Source organism: Macaca thibetana, chromosome 16, assembly GCF_024542745.1.
Source record: "Macaca thibetana thibetana isolate TM-01 chromosome 16, ASM2454274v1, whole genome shotgun sequence".
Lineage (NCBI taxonomy): Eukaryota > Metazoa > Chordata > Mammalia > Primates > Cercopithecidae > Macaca > Macaca thibetana.
In genome coordinates this window covers 13,049,100-13,069,170 of record NC_065593.1, presented here as the reverse complement: position 1 = coordinate 13,069,170, position 20,071 = coordinate 13,049,100, and the positions used below count along the sequence as shown (strand labels likewise).

The window sequence follows — 20,071 nt, the reverse complement described above, 5'->3', positions numbered from 1 at the left end:
AAAAATACAAAATTAACTGGGCGTGGTGGTGCATGCCTGTAATCCCAGCTACTCGGGAGGCTGAGGCAGGAGAATTGCTTGAACCCAGGAAGTGGGGGCTGCAGTGAGCGGAGATCGTGCCATTGCATTCCAGCCTGGGCAACAAGAGTGAAACTCTGTTTCAAAAAAATACATATATATATATGTATATATCAGGGCTGGGCGCAGTGGCTCATGCTTGTAAGCCCAGCACTTTGGGAGGCTGAGGCGGGTGGATCACGAGGTCAAGAGATTGAGACCATCCTGGCCAACATGGTGAAACCTCATCTGTACTAAAAATAAAATGCAAAAATTAAGGCCGGACACGGTGGTTCACACCTGTAATCCCAGCACTTTGGGAGGCCGAGGTGGGGGGCGGGAATCACCTGAGATCAGGAGTTTGAGACCAGTCTGGTCAACCTGGTGAAACCCTGTCTCTACTGAAAATACAAAAATTAGATGGGTGTGGTGGTGGCACCTGTAATCCCAGCTACTCGGGAGGCTGAAGCAGGAGAATCACTTGAACCCAGGAGGAGGAGGTTACAGTGAGCCGAGATTGCACCATTGCACTCCAGCCAGGCGACAGAGCAAGACTTCGTCTCAAAAAAAAAAACAAAAAAAACCCCCAAAAAACCCAAAAATGTTTAATTAAGCCCAAGGTCACCTAGATTTTCTCCTATGTTTTCTTCTAGAAGCTTTATAGTTTTACTTTTTACATTTAGGTCTATGATCCATTTTGAGTTAATTTTTGTAAACTATGTGAGGTCTGGGTTTGGTTTCTTCTTCCTCGTCCTCGTCTCTTCTTTTTCTACTTCTTCTTTTTCTCCTCCTTCTTTCTTCTTTCTCTTCTTCTTCTTCTTCTTCTTCTTCTTCTTCTTCTTCTTCTTCTTCTTCTTCTTCTTCTTCTTCTTCTTCTTCTTCTCCTTCTCCTTCTTCTTCTCCTTCTCCTTCTCCTTCTCCTTCTCCTTCTCCTTCTCCTTCTCCTTCTCCTTCTCCTTCTCCTTCTCCTTCTTCTTCCTTTGGTCCTTTGTAAAAAATCTGTTTTCTATATTTGTGTGGCTCGATTTCTGGGCTGTCTCTTCTATTCCCTTGATCTGTGTGTCTAGTCTTTGACCAATATCATACTGTCTTGATTTATTGTAGGCTGTTATCATTTTTTCCTGGATGTGAATGTCCTGAGTCAGAGTTGAGAGGAGTTGCATAGGGAACATAAAAGTTCCCAGGTGTCTGAAAGAAGGGGTGGTACCATGGAGAGGGAGCCAGAACCACGCGGAGGCTTGGAGGGCAGGGGGCTGTGTTTTTCTTGCCTCCTCCTTGGTTGCCTAAACACTGATGGGTTCTTCTTGGCTGCTGACCCCGCACCTGAAGTGCTCAGACTCCACCTAGTGGTAGCGTGGAAGGATCGTCTGTGTATATCCTCACCTGGACCAAACCCTGTATAAGCTCCCTTTATAAGGGATTGTTTTGTTGCTGTAAGTGACAGAAATCCAACTCAAACTAGCTTGCAAAAAGGGAACTCATTGACTCACACAACTGAAAACTCCAGACACAGATATGACTTCAGGCCAGCAGAATCAGGCACTCAAATCTGACCCTCTCCACCTGTGCCATACATCGGTTTTATTCTCAGGCCACCTCATTGATGGCCACTAGTACCTCTAGGCCCATATTCCACCAGCTTAGCATCCTCAGTGGGAATGGAACTGCCCAGCGGGCTCCTCCTGGCCTCTGCACAAATAAAGACCACGGCATTGCAGTAAAGAAAGAGTTTAATGGACACGAGGCCAGCCATGCCACATACAAAATTGATTGCATTATTACTCAAATCAATCTCCCTGAAAATTCAGAGATCAGGGTTTTTGATGATTTGGTGGGTAGGGGGCCGGAAAGTGGGGAGTGCTAACTGGTCAGGTGGGAGATGAAATCATAGGGAGTTGAAACTCTCCTCTTTCACTGAGTCGGTTCCTGGGTGGGACCAGATGAACCAGTTTATTGATGTGGGTGTTGCCAGAGGATGCTCTGAGTGCAGGGTCTGCAAAATATCACAAGCCCTGATCTTAGGTTTTACAACAATGATGTTATCCCCAGGAGCAATTTGGGGAGGTTCAGAATCTTGCAACCTCCAGCTGCATGACTCCTAAACCAAATCTTGTGGTTTTTTTGTTTTGTTTTGTTTTGTGTGTGGTGTGTGTGTGTGTGTGTGTGTGTGTGAGACGAAGCATCGCTTTGTCACCTAGGCTGGAGGGCAATGGCATGGTCTCTGCTCACTGCAGCCTCCGTCTCCTGGGTTCAAGCAATTGTCCTGTCTCAGCCTCCCGAGTAGCTGGGACTACAGGTGTGCGCCACCACACCCGGCTAATTTTTTGTATTTTTAGTAGAGACGGGGTTTCACCATGTTGGCCAGGCTGGCCTTGAACTCCTGAGCTCGTGATCTGCCAACCTCGGCCTCCCAAAGAGCTGGGATTACAGGCAAGCGCCACTGCGCGCAGCTGAAATGGGAGTTTTATTATTACTCAAATCAGTCTCCCCAGGCAGAATCAGAGTTTTTAAAGATCATTTGGCGGGTAGGGGGTAGGGGCTCGGGAAGTGGGGCGTGCTGATTGGTCAGGTTGGAGATGGAATTGTAGGGGCTAGAAGTGAGTTTTTCTTGCTGTCTTCTGTTCCTGGGTGTGATGACAGAACTGGTTATGTCAGATTAAGGTCTGAGTGGCATCAACTGATTCATGGAGCCAGTGGCTGCATGACCCCCAAACTAATTTATAATCTTGTAGCTAATTTGTCAATTTGTTAGTCCTGCAAAGGCAGACCGGTCCCCAGGCAAGAAGGGGGTCTTTTCGGTTCAGGGCTATTATCAGTTTTGTTTCAAGTCAAACCATGAACTGAATTCCTTCCCAAAGTTAGTTCAGCCTACGCCAAGGAATGAACAAGGACAGCTTAAAGGTTAGAAGCAACATGGAACTGGTTAGATCTGATTTTAGTAGAGAAGGGATTTCACCATGTTGGCCAGGCTGGTTTCGAACCCCTGACTTCAGGTGATCCACCCACCTCGGCCTCCAAAAGTGTTGGGATCACAGGTGTGAGCCACCGTGCTGGGCCAAAAACAATTTTTTAAAATTAAGTTTATTACATCTGTGTATTTTTCTGTATGTGCTTTTAAAGTCCTTGTGACACTGAGTTACAGGGCTTTGATTCTTGGGTCTAAAAAGGACACCAAATTCTGCTAAATCTTAAAAACTGACATCAATTAAAGCCTCATCTTCAGGCCCAGTAGAAGATGTCAATCAAAATAAACTGTATTGCTGAGACAAACGGCCACAAATTAAAGCTATTCAACTGCTCAAGGCCCAGGGACTATCAGAGACAAACAGCCACAAATTAAAGCTATTCAACTGCTCAAGGCCCAGGGACTATTGCAGAAGGCATGTGAGATGGTAAGGATTGATTTTGTGAAATAAAATAAATTCAGTTTCTCTATAAATTAACCATTAATGTCAAAGTCACACTGATGCAAGATCAGCCATATGGGCCCTTGTGTCCGATTAACAACGTTTTCTTGGAGCATTAACTGACTCCTTACTAAAGGTCGTAAAGGTTATACAAAAGTTATGGAAGTTATATCTTATGGTCAAGATTAAAATGTTATAGAATGTTTATAAAATATTGGGGGCCGGGCGCGGTGGCTCACTCCTGTAATCCCAGCACTTTGGGAGGCTGAGTCAGGCGTATCATGAGGTCAAGAGTTAAAGACCAGCCCAGCCAACACGGGGAAACCCTGTCTCTACTAAAAAATACAAAAAATTGGCTGGGCGTGGTGGCTCAAGCCTGTAATCCCAGCACTTTGGGAGGCCGAGACGGGCGGATCACGAGGTCAGGAGATCGAAACCATCCTGGCTAACACGGTGAAACCCCGTCTCTACTAAAAAATATAAAAAACTAGCTGGGTGAGGTGGCAGGTGCCTGTAGTCCCAGCTACTCAGGAAGCTGAGGCAGGAGAATGGCGTAAACCCGGGAGGTGGAGCTTGCAGTGAGCTGAGATCTGGCCACTGCACTCCAGCCCGGGCGACAGGGTGAAACTCTGTCTCAAAAAACAAACAAACAAACAAAAAAACACAAAAAATTAGCCAGGTGTGGTGGCTGTAATCCCAGCTGCTTGGGAGACTGAGGTAGGAGAATCACTTGAACCCAGGAGGCAGAGGTTGTGGTGAGTCGAGATCGTACCACTGCACTCCAGCCTGGGCGACAGGGCAAGACTCCATCTCAAAAAAAAAAAAAAAAAAAAAAAAAAAAAAATTGGGAAAAAATTTAATTGGCTTCATGGTGTTTTTCTTGGGGCTTATTGTTTGGAAAATTAAGTCTCTTCTATCAAAGAATAAAGGTTTTTGCCTTTTTTTGAAGTCCTTGAGTTATCACTTTGGTTAAATCAATGACTTATTTTACAATGGCCTGTGATCCTATTTTGTGACATCAAGAGTTTTAAACCTTTGATATTTGACGAGCTTTCTAAAATCAAATTATAATTGTGTCTTTTTCTGACTCAATTAATCTTTTAAGATATTAGGGTCCCTAAAGTCCAAAAATGACATATTTGGTTTATTTGGTATAAAACTTATACAGGAAGCATTGTTAAATATGAAATGGTGTTTGCTTTTCTTTGGGCTGTATTTGTAAAAATTTGTTATTGGTATGTGTTCCAAAATTATGGGAAACTCCTATAATTCTGATGTGACTTAGTGTATGTTATCAGTAGTAATTATAATTGTTATGTTAAATTATTGTGTGCCAGAGAGGTGACAAATTTCCTTGTCAACTGGGTCTTTGACTAGGACTGCCCTAAAACTTTTTGTCACCCATGGACAATTGTTGTCTTGTTTTGGTCCTCTTTAGAAGGTGGTTTTATTTATTTCATTTATTTTTATTTCTGTTTTTTTGAGATGGAGTCTCACTCTGTCACCCAGGCTGGAGTGCAGTGGCACGATCTCGGCTCACCGCAACCTCCGCCTCCCAGGTTCAAGCAATTCTCCTGCCTCACCCTCCCTAGTAGCTGGGATTATAGGCATGTGCCACCAGGCCCAGCTAATTTTGTACTTTTAGTAGAGACGGGGTTTCTCCATGTTGGTCAGGCTGGTCTCGAACTCCCGACCTCAGGTGATCCACCTGCCTTGGCCTCCCAAAGTGCTGGGATTACAGACATGAGCCACTGCGCCCGACCTCTGCACATTTTTTATTGTTGTTTTCAGACAGCATTTTGCTCTGTTGCGCAGGCTGAAGTGCAGTGGTGCGATCACAGCTCACTGTAGCGTCCAACTCCTGGGCTCAAGTGATGTTCCCACCTCAGCCTCCTGAGTAACTGGGACCACAAATGTGTGCCACTATAGCTATTTTTTTTTTCTTTTGAGATGGAATTTCACTCTTGTTGGCCAAGCTGGAGTGCAATGGCGTGATCTCGGCTCACTGCAACCTCTGCCTCCCATAGCAATTCTCCTGCCTCAGCGCCTGGGATTACAGGCGCATGCCACCATGTCTGGCTAAGTTTTTGCATTTTTAGTAGAAACGGGGTTTCACCATGTTAGCCAAGCTGGTCTCGAACTCCTGACCTCAGGTGATCTGCTTGCCTCGGCCTTCCCGAGTGCTGGGATTACAGACGTGAGCCACTTCCCCTGACCTGTCCATGGCTAATTAAAAAAAAATCTTTTGTAGAGACAGGATCACACTACGTTGCCGAGGCTGGTCCTCCCACCTTGCCCTCCCAAAGTGCTGGAGTGCTGGGATTATAAGGGTGAACGACGACGCCTGGCCCCCTGCAAATGTTATACCTCCCTGGAGGAGACAGATCCCAAGCCACACCTCTCCTCCCCTCAGTACTACCTCCTGGCCCTCCCCTCTAACACACACACACACACACACACACACACACACACACACACACACACACACACACACGCCAGACACAATGGCTGGGTGGAGCTGAGGAACTGGCTTCCCCCGCAGAGATCTCAATCTGGGCCCTGAGCTCCCGCCCCAGAATCACAGGAACAGACATTTGGAGACCTCAGCCCCGCATTCCTTGCTCCAAGGGGCAGAAAGGACACGCTGAAAATAGCAACTGATTCCAAAAAGATAAAGGTAAATTCATGGGGACCTCCTGCAGAGTTAGGGAGGGAGGCCTGCGGGAGGGTCCCTCGGGGTGAAAGAGGGGTTGGCGCACACCTGGCTGAAGAGACAGGTGGTGGTGCGAGTCCTGGGAAAGATGGTGAGACTCGCCTTGGAGGGACGCACGTAGCATCCCTTAGCTGAGACAGAGGCATCCAGATACCCATGCTCTGTGCCATTGCGGTCTTGTCCTCATCCCCACCCCTGTCCACCTCACTCCTGTGAGCCCCCATCTACACAGCTGTTCAGGTAGAACCTGTACACACATTTCCCATGCCTGAATTTCAGCTTTTCCCCAGAGCCCGTTAACCTCTGAGACCCTGGATACCTCTGTTTCCTGGGGCCCCGTGTGATGTGCGCATGTGGAGCGTGGTGTGGTTTGTTGGGGGGGGTGTCCGGTTGGGAGGCGGATCTGATTCCTGTTTCCTGCCCCTACTCACTCAGCCCTGGGAGGTGACTGAGAGTGGAGGGGATTCAAGGGTGAGTGTTTGGGGCCCGAGTACCTGGATTCCTGAGTGGGGGGTAGGGAAGGAAGTAAACGCAGGTACCCGAGAGGGGTGTGGGATCCCTGAGGGGTAGGGGCTGGGGAGGAGCTGGCCAGTGGTCAAGACCACTGTGTGGGTCACTTTGCTAAGTGACTTTCTGCCAGAACACAGAGGCCACTGAGCTGCCAGACCCGTCATTTACAACCCCCTTGTTACCCCCTCATCATTTCTCAAGGACCCAATCCGAGGCCTGGAGGGGTCTGACTCTCCTGCTGAGCCCTGAAGGGAGTTTGGAGGTTCCCCTGCTTCCCAGCCCGGACCCTGCAGCCTTCTTGGGATTGTAGCCTCCTTCCTCAAGGGAGGAAGAGAAACCCAGGCCACAGCGCCCTGGCCTGACTGGTCCTCTCCTTCAGCTGGCTCTCCCAGCCACCTCCCCAGGCCTCTTGGCAAGACTTCTGCCTGTGCTGGGCTTCTCTCTGTGACCAGACCCAAGGGCAGGCGGGGACGATCAGACGCAGGGCAGGAGAGACTGAGCCAGGGCCTCCTCATCTCCGGGGGTCAGAGGCTCCAGGAATCTTGATGGCAGGAAAAGGAGACTAAAAATAATCCGGAAAGGGAGAGTCCGGAGAGAGGAACTGGGAAATGGGGGGCGGAGGGCCAGTGGAGCAGGGAAACAGTGATGCACGCCTTGCAGCCCAGGCCCGGCAGACAGGCGCGCCCACGGCACCCAGACCCAGACAGCACAGAACACACATCGCACACCCACCCTGCCACCGCTATCTCAGACACGCACACTGAGAACTTCCTAACGGGCCACACGCCACACACTGTCCACTGCACTCTCCCCCTGCACACCCACCCGGCAAGCACAGAACTCGCACACTCACAATACACCGTGCCACTCCCCCACCACAACCACACACAAACCTCCGCAACACACCCCACGGACACGTGGTTCAGTAGGCAGACACAGGGTGGTTGTACTAGCAAAGGGGATCCCCCGTATTGAGTTTTATGGATTCTCTGAAACCCCCACACCAGCCTTCCCTCCTGACTTCAAAATCCTGCCTTCCAGTGGCCTCAGTTTATCCACCCTGCGGGGCACTAAGGGTCTTTCTGTTTCCCTCCCTCCTCCTTAGGGGATGACTCCAGCAGAGCACCCCACTCCTTTGAAGACCACAGAGGAACATGTCAGCCCAGTCCCTTCCTGCAGCAACACCCCCCACGCAGAAGCCCCCTCGGATCATCCGCCCCCGCCCTCCTTCTCGTTCCAGGGCTGCCCAGTCCTCAGGGCCTCCCCACAACGGCTCCTCTCCACAAGAACTTCCCCGAACCTCCAATGATGCACCAACCCCAATGTGCACCCCCATCTTCTGGGAGCCCCCAGCTGCATCCCTCAAGCCCCCTGCTCTTTTGCCCTCCTCAGCTTCTAGAACCAGCCTCGACTCCCAGACTTCCCCAGAGTCACCTTCCAGCACCCCCACACCTAGTCCAGTGTCCCGGCGCTCCGCCTCCCCAGAACCTGCTCCCCGGTCCCCAGTCCCCCCACCCAAGCCTTCTGGGTCACCCCGCACACCTCTGCTCCCCATGGCCGGGGTCCTGGCTCAGAATGGCTCTGCCTCAGCCCCTGGCACTGTGCGGAGGCTGGCTGGCAGGTTTGAAGGGGGTGCTGAAGGCCGGGTTCAGGATGCAGACGCCCCGGAGCCAGGTCTCCAAGCAAGAGCAGATGTGAATGGGGAGAGAGAAGCTCCCCTCCCCGGGAGTGGGTCCCAGGAGAACGGTGCTCCAGGTGAGTGTGGGGGGGTGGCGCTGGGGGTCCTCAATCCACCCATCTTCGTTTTCAGTGCTAACGACTTTCAGGGGCTACCTTTTCAAAAATGGATTTAATGTTTGGGATATCTGGTTTCAGTATGTCAGGATTTGAAGGGAGTCAGGGTGGAGGAGATCTACAGATGCCTTGACCTTGGTGTTGCAGTTGCTGGGCAGGTTAAAGATGGAGATGATCTATGGTCTCAGGGGTGGGGCTGGGCCCCAAGGGCTTTCTCCTTAGGATATCCATCTCCCACAGATGTTGGCCTGGCCTGCCCTCCCTGCTGCCCCTGTGTCTGCCACACCACCCGACCTGGCCTGGAGCTCAGATGGGTGCCTGTGGGGGGCTATGAGGAGGTCCCCAGGGCCCTGCGTCGGGCCTCTCCGCTGCGGACCTCTCGCTCCCGCCCCAACCCTCCAAGCATCGGTCACCCTGCTGTGGTCCTCACATCCTACCGCTCCACTGCCGAGCGCAAACTCCTGCCACCCCTCAAGCCTCCCAAACCAACTCGTGTCAGGCAGGACGTCACCATTTTCAGGGACCCCCCACAGCCAGATCTTGATCTGCCTTCTGAAGATGGAATCCAAACAGGTGCAGGGCCTGGGGGAGTGGACCTCTGGGCTGTGAGGGGACAGGAGAGAGGCAGGGGGGGACTAAACTCCAACAAACTACAATACCCAACAGGCCCTGGGTTCTTTGCTTCCCTACCAGCTGCGCTCTGGTGCTGATGAGAATTGCAGTTTTTATAGTAACTGTTCCTGCTGAGGCTGGAGTTGGGAGTCCTGGGCTGGGGATCCTGGAGTTTTCTTCTCTTCACTCTGGCTTCTCTCTCCAGGGGACAGTCCTGATGAAGCTCCTCGGAACGCTCCTCCAGCAACTGTGGAGGGGAGGTACCGAACACCCCCACCCCTATTCCCTGGTTCTCTCCCCACCATGCTTCTACCTGAGGGCAGACTAACCTTCAGCTCCAGCTAAATCCCACCTGCACAAAGGTGAGGGGACAAGGGCCAGGGCTCTAGAGATAAGCAGCCCTTGTTTCAAATCCCAGCTCTGGCCCTTATCAATTCTGTGATCTTATAGAAGGCTGGGTGCGGTGGCTCATTTCTGTAATCCCAGCCCTTTGGGAGGCCGAGGCGGGAGGATCACCTAAGGTTAGGTGTTCAAGATCAGCCTGGCTAACATGGTGAAACCCCATCTCTACCAAAAATACAAAAATTAGCTGGGCGTGGTGTCGGGTGCCTGTAATCCCAGCTACTCGGGAGGCTGAGGCAGGAGAATCACTTGAACCCAGGAGGCAGAGGTTGCAAGGAGCCAAGATCGCGCCACTGCACTCCAGCCTGGGCGACAAGAGAGAAACTCTGTCTCAAAAAAGAAAAAAAAAAAAAAAAAAGAAAGAAAAAGAAGGTCTTTAGCCTTCCTGGGTCTCAGTGTCCTCATCTATGAAATGGGGCTAAGCATAGAAGCCACTTCATGGAATCGTGGGGATATGATATTGTGAAGAGCCGGGCCCAGAGTAAGTGTACCACTTTAACTCCCTTCCCTCACCTTGAGCTTCTATTGTAATTATTGTCTGAAAATCTATTTGGCAATCATGACCATCTCTTCTATGCTATCCAGGCTTGTTAATTATCTTAGATTCACCATTGTTATCAGGGTCCATTCATTTATTCAATAAACATTTACCAGCGTGGTTTTTAGCTTGGGCGAATGGGGGTGTGGTGGTGCCGATGACCAGAGCAGGGGAGATAAGGGGCTACACGTGCTGGTGGGAGGTGTGAGAGTGTAGTCCACCACGTTGAGCTTCCTTGACACACAAACAGGGCATTCCAGACAATGATTGCTACGTGAGAGGGCTGAGAAGGAGACTCAGAAGTCTCTGGTCTACAATAGTTGAGATAGGAATGGGGCCCACTTAGTTCAGGGGCTCCTCTCTAAAAGGCACATAAAAAGATCTGAAATTTGGGCCGGGCAAAGTAGCTCACGCCTGTAATCCTGACACTTTGCAAGGCCAAGGTGGCAGGATTGCTTGAGGCCAGGAGTTTAAGACCAGCCTGGGCAACATAGCGAAACCTTGTCTTTCCCCTTCAAACAAAACAAAAAGCCTGAGGTTTGACGTGGGGAGCCGTCAGGATCCCTACATTCAATCTGCATGTGCGTTGCCCTGTCCAGCATGGGAACAACAAGCACCCTGAGGTGGGCAGTAGTCGTGGCCCTGGGGGACTCCCTTCCCTTTCTTTCTCCACAGGGAAGAGGAGGGGCTAGAGGTGCTGAAGGAGCAGAACTGGGAGCTGCCCCTGCAGGATGGTGAGGGCCTCTGGACCTGAGGGTCCCTGCTGTGACCATCAAGCAGTGGGGGAAGGGTTTGGGGGCCCTGGGCTTCCCTGAAGTGCTATGTTTGCCCTCTAGAACCTCTGTACCAGACCTACCGAGCAGCCGTGCTGTCAGAGGAGCTGTGGGGGGTCGGTGAGGATGGGAGTCCTTCTCCAGCAAATGCTGGAGATGCGCCCACTTTCCCACGAACCCCTGGACCTCGCAACACCCTGTGGCAGGAGCTTCCGGCTGTGCAAACAAGCGGCCTTCTGGATACCCTCAGCCCCCAGGAGAGGCGCATGCAGGAGGTGGGAGCTGGAGGTGGGAGACGGGAGGAGGCTGCTGGGGTTGGGCGGGCTGCATGGGTCAGACGTAGGGGAGGAGGGCCCAGGGTCCTGGCTTTCCACGACTGCCTGCTCTTCTTTTTAGAGTCTTTTCGAGGTGGTAACGTCCGAGGCTTCCTACCTGCGCTCCCTGCGGCTGCTGACCGACACTTTCGTGCTGAGCCAGGCACTCCGGGACACGCTCACCCCCCGTGATCACCACACACTCTTCTCCAATGTGCAGCGAGTCCAGGGAGTCAGCGAACGGTCAGTGGCTTCCTGTACTTCCAGGGAACCTGCCCTTAGGCTGCTGGGCACGCCCTTTCCTCTCTCCCGGGCCCAGGTCCTTCCTTCTACTGACCCAGTTGGTTCCCAGCCCTTCTCTCACGAACCCGGGAGACCTGGCTCTCTGCCCCGCCCCCATTGCTTGCTTCCCCAATTCCTTCAGGTTTCTAGCAACGCTCCTGTCCCGTGTGCGCTCTTCCCCCCACATCAGCGACCTGTGTGATGTGGTGCACGCCCACGCTGTGGGGCCTTTCTCGGTGTATGTGGATTATGTGCGGAACCAACAGTATCAGGAGGAGACCTACAGCCGCCTCATGTGAGTGTCCCAGGGGTGTGGAGGAAGCTGCAGAGAGGGGTGGGGTCGAGGCCACAGCAGGCTGGGGCACCAGGGCCTCCAGGCAGCCGCTAACCACTCTTGCTTCTGCAGGGACACCAACATGCGCTTCTCCGCCGAGCTGCGCCGGCTGCAGAGCCTCCCTAAGTGTGAGCGGCTCCCGCTGCCGTCCTTCCTGCTACTGCCCTTCCAGCGCATCACCCGGCTCCGCATGCTACTGCAGGTACCCGTCCGGCTGCGGCAGTTTCCGCCCCACCAACCCCATCGGAGAACACTCCTGAGGGCTTCTTGGCCCTCCAGTTATCACCATGCACTACTCCACCTTAAACATAAAATCCCCCAAATCATAACTACGAATCTGGGTGTCTCAGCCTAGGACCCACCACGCCCTGCCTTAGGGGACCTGTGCGCTCTTCCCCTTACCTGGACTGCCTCCAGGTCCAGGTGCAGGGAAAGGACCTCTGGCTGGAGACAGGCGTTCCACACCTAGCTCTGCCACTGACTCTCTGAGTGACCTCGGGCAAGTCCCTTCTGCTTGCTGGGTCTCAGGGGGAGTGTGTGAGTGGTTTTTGAGGTTGTCTCTGGCTGTATTCTTCTACCCACATGCCTTCCCAGCTGGGGTGATATCACCTCCAAGGGGGCAAAAATTGGTTCTTTGGGGGTGAAAATAATCTTAGTTATTCCAACAGCTGTACTCCATTAAGCTTTTTTTTTTTTTTTTTTTTTTTTTTTTTGAGACGGAGTCTCGCTCTGTCGCCCAGGCTGGAGTGCAGTGGCCAGATCTCAGCTCACTGCAAGCTCCGTCTTCCGGGTTCCCGCCATTCTCCTGCCTCAGCCTCCCGAGTAGCTGGGACCACAGGCGCCGCCACCTCGCCCGGCTAATTTTTTGTGTTTTTAGTAGAGACGGGGTTTCACCGTGTTAGCCAGGATGGTCTCGATCTCCTGACCTTGTGATCCGCCCGTCTCGGCCTCCCAAAGTGCTGGGATTACAGGCTTGAGCCACCGCGCCCGGCCTCCATTAAGCTTTAGTGCATAAACAGAGTTCCAGTAGATCTGTAGAATTAAACTTTCATGGTGAGGGGGATGTTTAGGGAAAATTATCTAAAAAAGGCATCTTAGTGGGGTGATATTGGGAAAAAAAAGTTTGAGACACTCTTCTCCTCCTCCTTCTTCTTCTTTTCTTTTTTTGAGATGGAGTCTTGCTCTGTCACCCAGGCTGGAGTGTAGTGGCCTGATCTCGGCTCACTGCAAGCTCCGCCTCCCGGGTTCACACCATTCTCCTGCCTCAGCCTCCTAAGTAGCTGGGATTACAGGCGCCCGCCACCACACCTGGCTAATTTTTTGTATTTTTAGTAGAGACGGGGTTTCACCGTGTTAGCCAGGATGGTCTCCATCTCCTGACCTCATGATCTGCCCGCCTCGGCCTCCCAAAGTGCTGGGATTACAGGCATGAGCCACCGCTCCCAGCTGACATGCTCTCTTCTATTGCAAAGTAGAGACTCCTTTCTAACCAGGCCACCCAATATGGGGATCTTTAGAGCGGTGGCACGATCACAGCTCACTGCAGCCTCAAATGCCTGGGCTCAAGGGATCCTCATGCCTCAGCCTGGGACCACAGTGCCACCATGCCCTGCTATTTACTAATTTTTATTTGTATAGAGACAGGGTGTCACTATGTTGGCTAGGCTGGTCTTGAACTCCTGGCCTCAAGCAGTCCTCCTATCTCAGCTTCTCAAAGCTCTGGCCTTATAGGCGTGAGCCACTGAGCCCAGCGAATGGGGGGATCTTTATGTGAAGAGTTCCCAACCAGATTTTCAGTGTCTTTATCATCTTATTCAGCTTTATCTATCCCCAGTGTAGACAACACAATAATAGTAATGATACTAATCATAATAGCTCAACAGCTATTGAGCTTTCTAGGAATGGTTCTAAGTGCTATACACCTGTGTAACCTTATCCACAACTGTGTGAGGGTAGGAACTATTATTTGTCCTACTTTAGAGATGAGAAGGCTAAGGCACAGGTTACATAACTTGCCCCAGGTCATATAGAAATAACTGATGGAGAAAAAATTGTAATTAAGCACTCTTAGGTACTCTACTGTATTGCCTGCACTAACAGTTTTGGTTAATAATTATTAAAATAATAGGAACCTTTGGGCCGGGCACAGTGGCTCACGCTGTAATCCCAGCACTTTGGGAGGCCGAGGCGGGTGGATCATCTGAGGTCAGGAGTTCAAGACCAGCCTGGCCAACATGATGAAACCCCATTTCTACTAAAAATAAAAAAAATTAGCCAAGCGTGGTGGCACATGTCTGTAATCCCAGCTACTTGGGAGGCTGAGGCAGGAGAATCACTTGAACCCGGGAGGCAGAAGTTGCAGTGAACCGAGATTGCGCTACTGCATTGCAGCCTGGGTGATAGAGCCAGACTCTGAAAAAAAAAAAAAATAGGAATCTTCTTTTCAACATTTAATATGTACCAAGAACTATGCTAAGCACTTTACATATATTACCTTCTTGAATCCTCAAAACAATGCTATTGATATGCTAGGTGGATATTAGCCCCATTTTACAGATGGGGAAGCTGAGGCTCAGAGAGGTAACAGGACTTGCTTAGGGTTCTGCAGATGGTGAATGATGAGGTCTGTCAGCCTTGTTGAAATTGGCCAAAGCAGGCAGGGTCCTCTGAGCTGTGGCCCCTCTGAATCCCAGGGCCACAGAGCAGGGGGCCCAGTCACCCTTCCTCCTTGTCCCCAGAATATCCTGCGTCAGACAGAAGAGGGGTCCAGCCGTCAGGAGAATGCCCAGAAGGCCCTGGGTGCTGTCAGCAAGGTGGGCAGGAGGGACACTGAAGTGGGGGGAGGTGACAAGGTGGTAGAGAGAAATGGTAGGGAGTAGGGGGCTGGCCGCTGGGGTGGGTAACACAGATCCCCTTACCTAGATCATCGAGCGTTGCAGCGCTGAGGTGGGGCGCATGAAGCAGACTGAAGAGCTGATCCGGCTCACCCAAAGGCTGCGCTTCCACAAAGTCAAGGTACATCCCTGCCCAGGCTCCCCATCTTGCCCTGCCCCACGGTGCTGCTGCTGCTGCTGCTAGAACCTCCTCTGCCTCTGCTTCCTCCCAGGCCCTGCCCCTAGTCTCCTGGTCACGGCGCCTGGAGTTCCAGGGAGAGCTGACCGAGTTAGGGTGCCGGAGGGGGGGCGTGCTCTTTGCCTCGCGCCCCCGCTTCACCCCTCTTTGCCTGCTGCTCTTCAGCGACCTGCTGCTCATCACTCAGCCTAAGAGGTGAGTCCTAGGGAAGGAAGGAGCCCAGTCTGGCGTGGGCAGGAGGGGTCCAGCGGGACCCCTGCTGTCCTTCTGAACGACCTCATCCCTGGGCAGTGGGCAGCGGCTACAGGTTCTGGACTATGCCCATCGCTCCCTGGTCCAGGCCCAGCAGGTTCCGGATCCATCTGGACCCCCTACCTTCCGCCTCTCCCTTCTCAGCAACCACCAGGGTCGCCCCACCCACCGGCTACTCCAAGCTTCTTCCCTGTGAGTTGTGTTTCCTTCAGAAAACACCCTTGGGACGCTTATCTGACCTCTCAGAGCTCCTCCAACTTCCCCAGTCTCTCTCTTCTGTGGCTCCTGCCTCAGCCCTAGAGGATCTCTTGGGCCATCTGTGACACTTCCCAATGTCCCCACCAGATCAGACATGCAGCGCTGGCTAGGAGCCTTCCCGACCCCAGGCCCTCTTCCCTGCTCCCCAGACACCATCTATGAGGACTGTGGTGAGTATCCCCCTAGATGGGAGGAGGGAAGAAAAAGTGAGTCTTGCCGGGCGCGGTGGCTCACGCCTGTAATCCCAGCACTTTGGGAGGCCGAGGCGGGCGGATCACAAGGTCAGGAGATTGAGACCACGGTGAAACCCCGTTTCTACTAAAAATACAAAAAATTAGTCGGGCACGGTGGCGGGCGCCTGTAGTCCCAGCTACTCAGGAGGCTGAGGCAGGAGAATGGCGTGAACCCAGGAGGCGGAGCTTGCAGTGAGCCGAGATTGCGCCACTGCACTCCAGCCTGGGCGACAGAGCGAGACTCTGTCTCAAAAAAAAAAAAAAAAAGAAAAAGTGAATCTTAGAGGAATATGGGGGAGAAGCTAAACAGAATCACTTTAATGTCACCCACCCCCAACCAGACTGTTCCCAGGAACTGTGTTCAGAGTCATCTACACCTGCCAAAACTGAAGGACGGAGTCTGGAGTCCAGGGCTGCCCCCAAACACCTGCACAAGACCCCTGAAGGTGAGACAGTCTTTCATTTATTTATTTTGTATTTTTTTTATTATTATTATTTGAGACAGATTCTCATTCTGTCAGCCAGGCTAGAGTGCAGTGGTGTGAGCTCGGCTCACTGTAACCTCTGCCTCCCGGGTTCAAAGGATTCTCCTGCCTCAACCTCCCAAGTACCTGGAATTACAGGCACCTGCCACCAAGCCTGGCTAATTTTTGTATTTTTGGTAGAGATGGGATTTCACCATGTTGGCCAGGCTGGTCTCGAACTCCTGACCTCAGGTGATCCGTCTGCTTTCACCTCCCAAAGTGCTGGGATTATAGGCATGAGCCTCCGGTGCCTGGCCTTCTTTCTTTCTTTCTTTTTTTAATGGAGGTGGGGGTCTCGCTAGGTTGCTCAGGCTGGTCTTGAACTCCTGGGCTCAAGTGATCCTCCTGCCTCAGCCTCTCAAAGTGCTGTGATTACAGGCATGAGCCCCTGCGCCTGGCCGTGTTTCATTTATTCATTCAGTAAATATTTATTAAGCACCTACGAAGTGCCACTCGCTGTTCTAGGGACTGTGAATCAAATATATCAATCACACTTCCTTCCTTGCTGGAGCCATGTTCTAGCAGAGGAGGCAGACGATAAAGAATGAGCAAAATAGATAAGTAAATTATAAAGTACATGTGAAGGTGAGGAGTGTCCAGGGTTGGGCAGCGTGAAATTTTCAATACGGAGGCTGAGGTGGACCTCACTGAGAAGGCAGCATGAAGCTTGATGGAGCTAATTTAGGCCCATGGTGTCTGGGGGAAGAATGTCCCAGCCGGAGGCAGCAGGCAGTGCAAAGGCCCTGTGGTTGGTGTGTGACTGAGGAACTATAAGGAGGCCAGTGTGGCCAGCAGGAGAGAGAAAGGGGGAGAAGCAAATGAGGTCACAGAAGTGGCAGGGACAGGATCACGCAGGACCTGGCAGGTCCCTGCAAGGACTCCACCTCTTACTCCAAGTGACATGAGCCGCCATGCAGGGCTTGATGGAGGAGCAGCCCAGACCCTCTTCAAGCTGCTGTCACCTCCACTTCTGATGCCCTTTCTACTGATGCTCCAGGCTTATCCATGAATTCCCACACCTACAATGACCCTGAAGGCCTGAGAACCCATGAGGCCCCCTTTCCCTCTTCACCTGCTTCCTGTCCCTACCTCACTGGATCCCCTGTCTCTCTTCCCCCAGGTTGGCTGAAGGGGCTTCCTGGGGCCTTCCCTGCCCAGCTGGTGTGTGAAGTCACAGGGGAACACGAAAGGAGGAGGCACCTTCGCCAGCACCAGAGGCTTCTAGAGGCTGTTGGGCCTTCTTCAGGCACCCCCAATGCCCCCCCACCTTAATGCAGGCTGAGGAGGGGGCACATGTTGGGAGACACCTACCAGTGTGGCACGGAGAGAACAAAGCCCATTCATCCATTGGATTCACTGTCAGTGGAGATACTACCTCTCGTGGCAACCAATAGAGATCGAGCTTCAGGACCGGGCAGCCAATGAAAACGGCCTCCTGAGCCCACAGCAGTAAGAATGAATGAGGATGCCTTGAATGTGCGGCCAATGGAGACAGAAGCTTAGTGCAGAGCAGCCAATGGGTACTGAGCTGGCTGAGCCTACGGCCAATGAGTATTCCTGCTATGCTCAAGGCCAAGGAAGATAAATCTAGATCATGGCAGTTAAAAAGGGGCCTCATTGGAGATAAAGTCCTAGGATAAAATTGTGAACAGGAATGAGCAGGAAGCCAACCAGCCAAAGAAAATGGTGATCTGGGCCCAAGAGACCAGTAGTCACCCTGATTGGTTCTGCAGCAATGACTGGTCCTGTCTTTTGAGTCCGGGACATACTAGTTTCCATTCATGGGTGCTTCCTGTGCCCTCTCAAGTCAGTTCTTCTCTTCCAGAAGAATTCATAGTGTGTGTCTCAGAAAATCTGCGTGTGTGCACTTGCATGTGTAGATATGTGTGTATATGTATCAGGGAAGGCATTCTGCCAACTGTGGTGTGTGTGTGGTGATTGTGTTTCTCACCCACAAATGCTCCATTTCTTCCTTTACCTCTCATTTCTCCTATTACTTGCTCCAAGAAAGATGCTAAGTCTGAGCTCCAGAAGAGACTGTGCTGGGTGTGGCTTGGCACCCAGGGGATGAGAGCCCTGAGCTCTGGGTCTCCTGGAGGCCAGGGTTCCGTGGCAGATGTGGGGCAATGTTATGGAGCAGCCAACAACCTGGCAGAGGAGCCCAAGGGACTGAAGATGGCCAGTAGCTGGGTCCTGAGGCCCCTGAAGTCTGCAGGCCCTTCACCTTGCCCCAAACGCTGGCCTCCATAATTCCTGCCTGCAGATTCCCCAACTTGAAGTATAATCCACCAGCCAGCCTCAGCCTTGAGCTTCGGAACCACATTAGATCCTGCATCTGGGTGAAGAAACGGGAGCTGTGGATCACAGGCCAGCCAGTGAACCTCCTGGGCTTTTTTGCCTTTGTCCTGATCCTCTCACAGAAACACTGGGCCAAACAGTGGGGAGAGATTGGAGAGTGGGTGTGGCTGCCCAACCCCATCCAGAGTATCTGTTTCCAGATGAGTAAATGCCTCGCATGATACCAGAGGAGGTGAGGGACAGAGAGACCAAGGCGGACAGTGACTGGCAGGGGGTCCCAGGCCCGGGACAAGGCCTCCCCTTCAGCACAGCAACTTTCCCAGGACCGACACTGTCACATTGACTGCAGGAGGCACAGGGACTCCGGGAGACTCAGAGGCAGAGAGCACTGGCGTTTGGCAGTCCATGACATTGGAGACTCCCCTAGCAGGGTGCCTGACGTGGGGAACCCTCAATAAAGAGTGGTGCATTTGTACTGAGGCTCTCCGGGGAAGTGTGTGCTTATAGGAGCAGTGGTCTCCAAGTGTGGTTTCATAAGGGGGATGGGGCTGCTTGGAAAGGGGTCCAGAGCAGGGGTCAATTCTGTTGGGAACTGGGGCTTGAAGGTCATGTGCAAGACCTGAGTGTGTCAGCCCACTCAGTTCCTGAGGGCTCTGAGGTAGTGGTGGTGGTGGCAGTGGTGGTGGTGGCAATGGTTGTGGGTTTGCAGCAGCTGTGGCTGGGGGCCGCTGCAGACTGGGCAATGCCTGGGGCTCAGGCAGGCGATGAAAATGCAGCAAGAAGAATAAAAAGGGCAATCAGGGCTGGGCACCGTGGCTCGCACCCATAATCCCAGCACTTTGGGAGGTCGAGGTAGGCGGATCACTTGAACTCAGGAGTTTGAGACCAGCCTGGGAAGCATAATGAAACCCTGTCTCTACAAAAAATACAAAAATTACCCAGGCACAGTGGCATGCACCTGTAGTCCCAGCTACTCGGGATGCTGAGGCAAGAGGATAGCTTAAACCCGGGAGGTCGAGGCTGCGATGTGCCATGTTTGCACCACTGCACTCCAGCTTGGGTGACAAAGCAAGACCCTGTCTCAAAAAAAAAAAACAAAAAAAAAAAGGCAGCAATAAAGGCCCTTTACTGACCAGCCAATCATCTCTGTGTTTAATTCAATGATACTATTTATTGAGTGCCTTCAATGTGCCAGGCATTGTTGTAGGATCTGGGCATACAGACATGAAAAAGACAAGGTCCTTGCCCTCAGGAAACCCTCATCCTGAGGGTGAGAGGTGACAGGGACAATTACCATGTCAACAAATTAATAAGTAAGATAAGATCAGGCCGGGCCAGTGGTTCACCCCTGTAATCCCAGGACTTTGGGAGGCTGAGGTGGGCGGATCTCTTGAGGTCAGGAGTTCAAGACCAGCCTGGCCAACATGGTGAAACCCTGTCTCTACTAAAAATACAAAAATTAGGCCGGGTGCAGTGGCTCACGCCTGTAATCCCTGCACTTTGGGAGGCCAAGGCAGGCGGATCACCTGAGGTCAGGAGTTTGAGACCAGCCTGGCCGACATGGTGAAACTCTGTCTCTACTAAAAATACAAAAATTAGCTGGGTGTGGTGGTACATGCCTGTAAGTCCTAGCTACTTGGGAGGCTGAGGCAGGAGAATCATTTGAACCTGGGAGGCGGAAGTTGCAGGTTGCAGTGA

General features: G+C 52.1%; 1 protein-coding gene across 6 annotated transcripts; it reads left to right on the top strand.

Annotated features, from left to right (window-relative positions):
* The first annotated feature begins 6,029 nt into the window (after window positions 1-6,029).
* ARHGEF15 (Rho guanine nucleotide exchange factor 15) lies at window positions 6,030-18,853 on the top strand. 6 transcript variants are annotated; one of them, XM_050765282.1, is made up of 16 exons: window positions 6,030-6,141; window positions 7,793-8,442; window positions 8,722-9,054; window positions 9,299-9,353; window positions 10,709-10,767; window positions 10,870-11,081; window positions 11,203-11,363; window positions 11,545-11,697; window positions 11,809-11,938; window positions 14,475-14,549; window positions 14,659-14,751; window positions 14,843-15,003; window positions 15,100-15,252; window positions 15,406-15,488; window positions 15,893-15,997; window positions 17,196-18,853. In XM_050765282.1, exons 2-16 carry the CDS (start codon window positions 7,842-7,844, stop codon window positions 17,345-17,347), a joined length of 2,526 nt encoding a protein of 841 aa, XP_050621239.1. In that variant the 5' UTR covers window positions 6,030-6,141; window positions 7,793-7,841; the 3' UTR covers window positions 17,348-18,853. The 6 variants fall into 6 exon arrangements, 5 of the variants coding, with proteins under 5 accessions (XP_050621239.1, XP_050621241.1, XP_050621243.1 ...); XM_050765283.1 differs by lacking the exon at window positions 6,030-6,141 and adding an exon at window positions 6,571-6,648; XR_007720442.1 differs by lacking the exon at window positions 17,196-18,853 and having other exon boundaries at window positions 15,149-15,252; window positions 15,893-15,991.
* The last annotated feature ends 1,218 nt before the right edge of the window (window positions 18,854-20,071 follow it).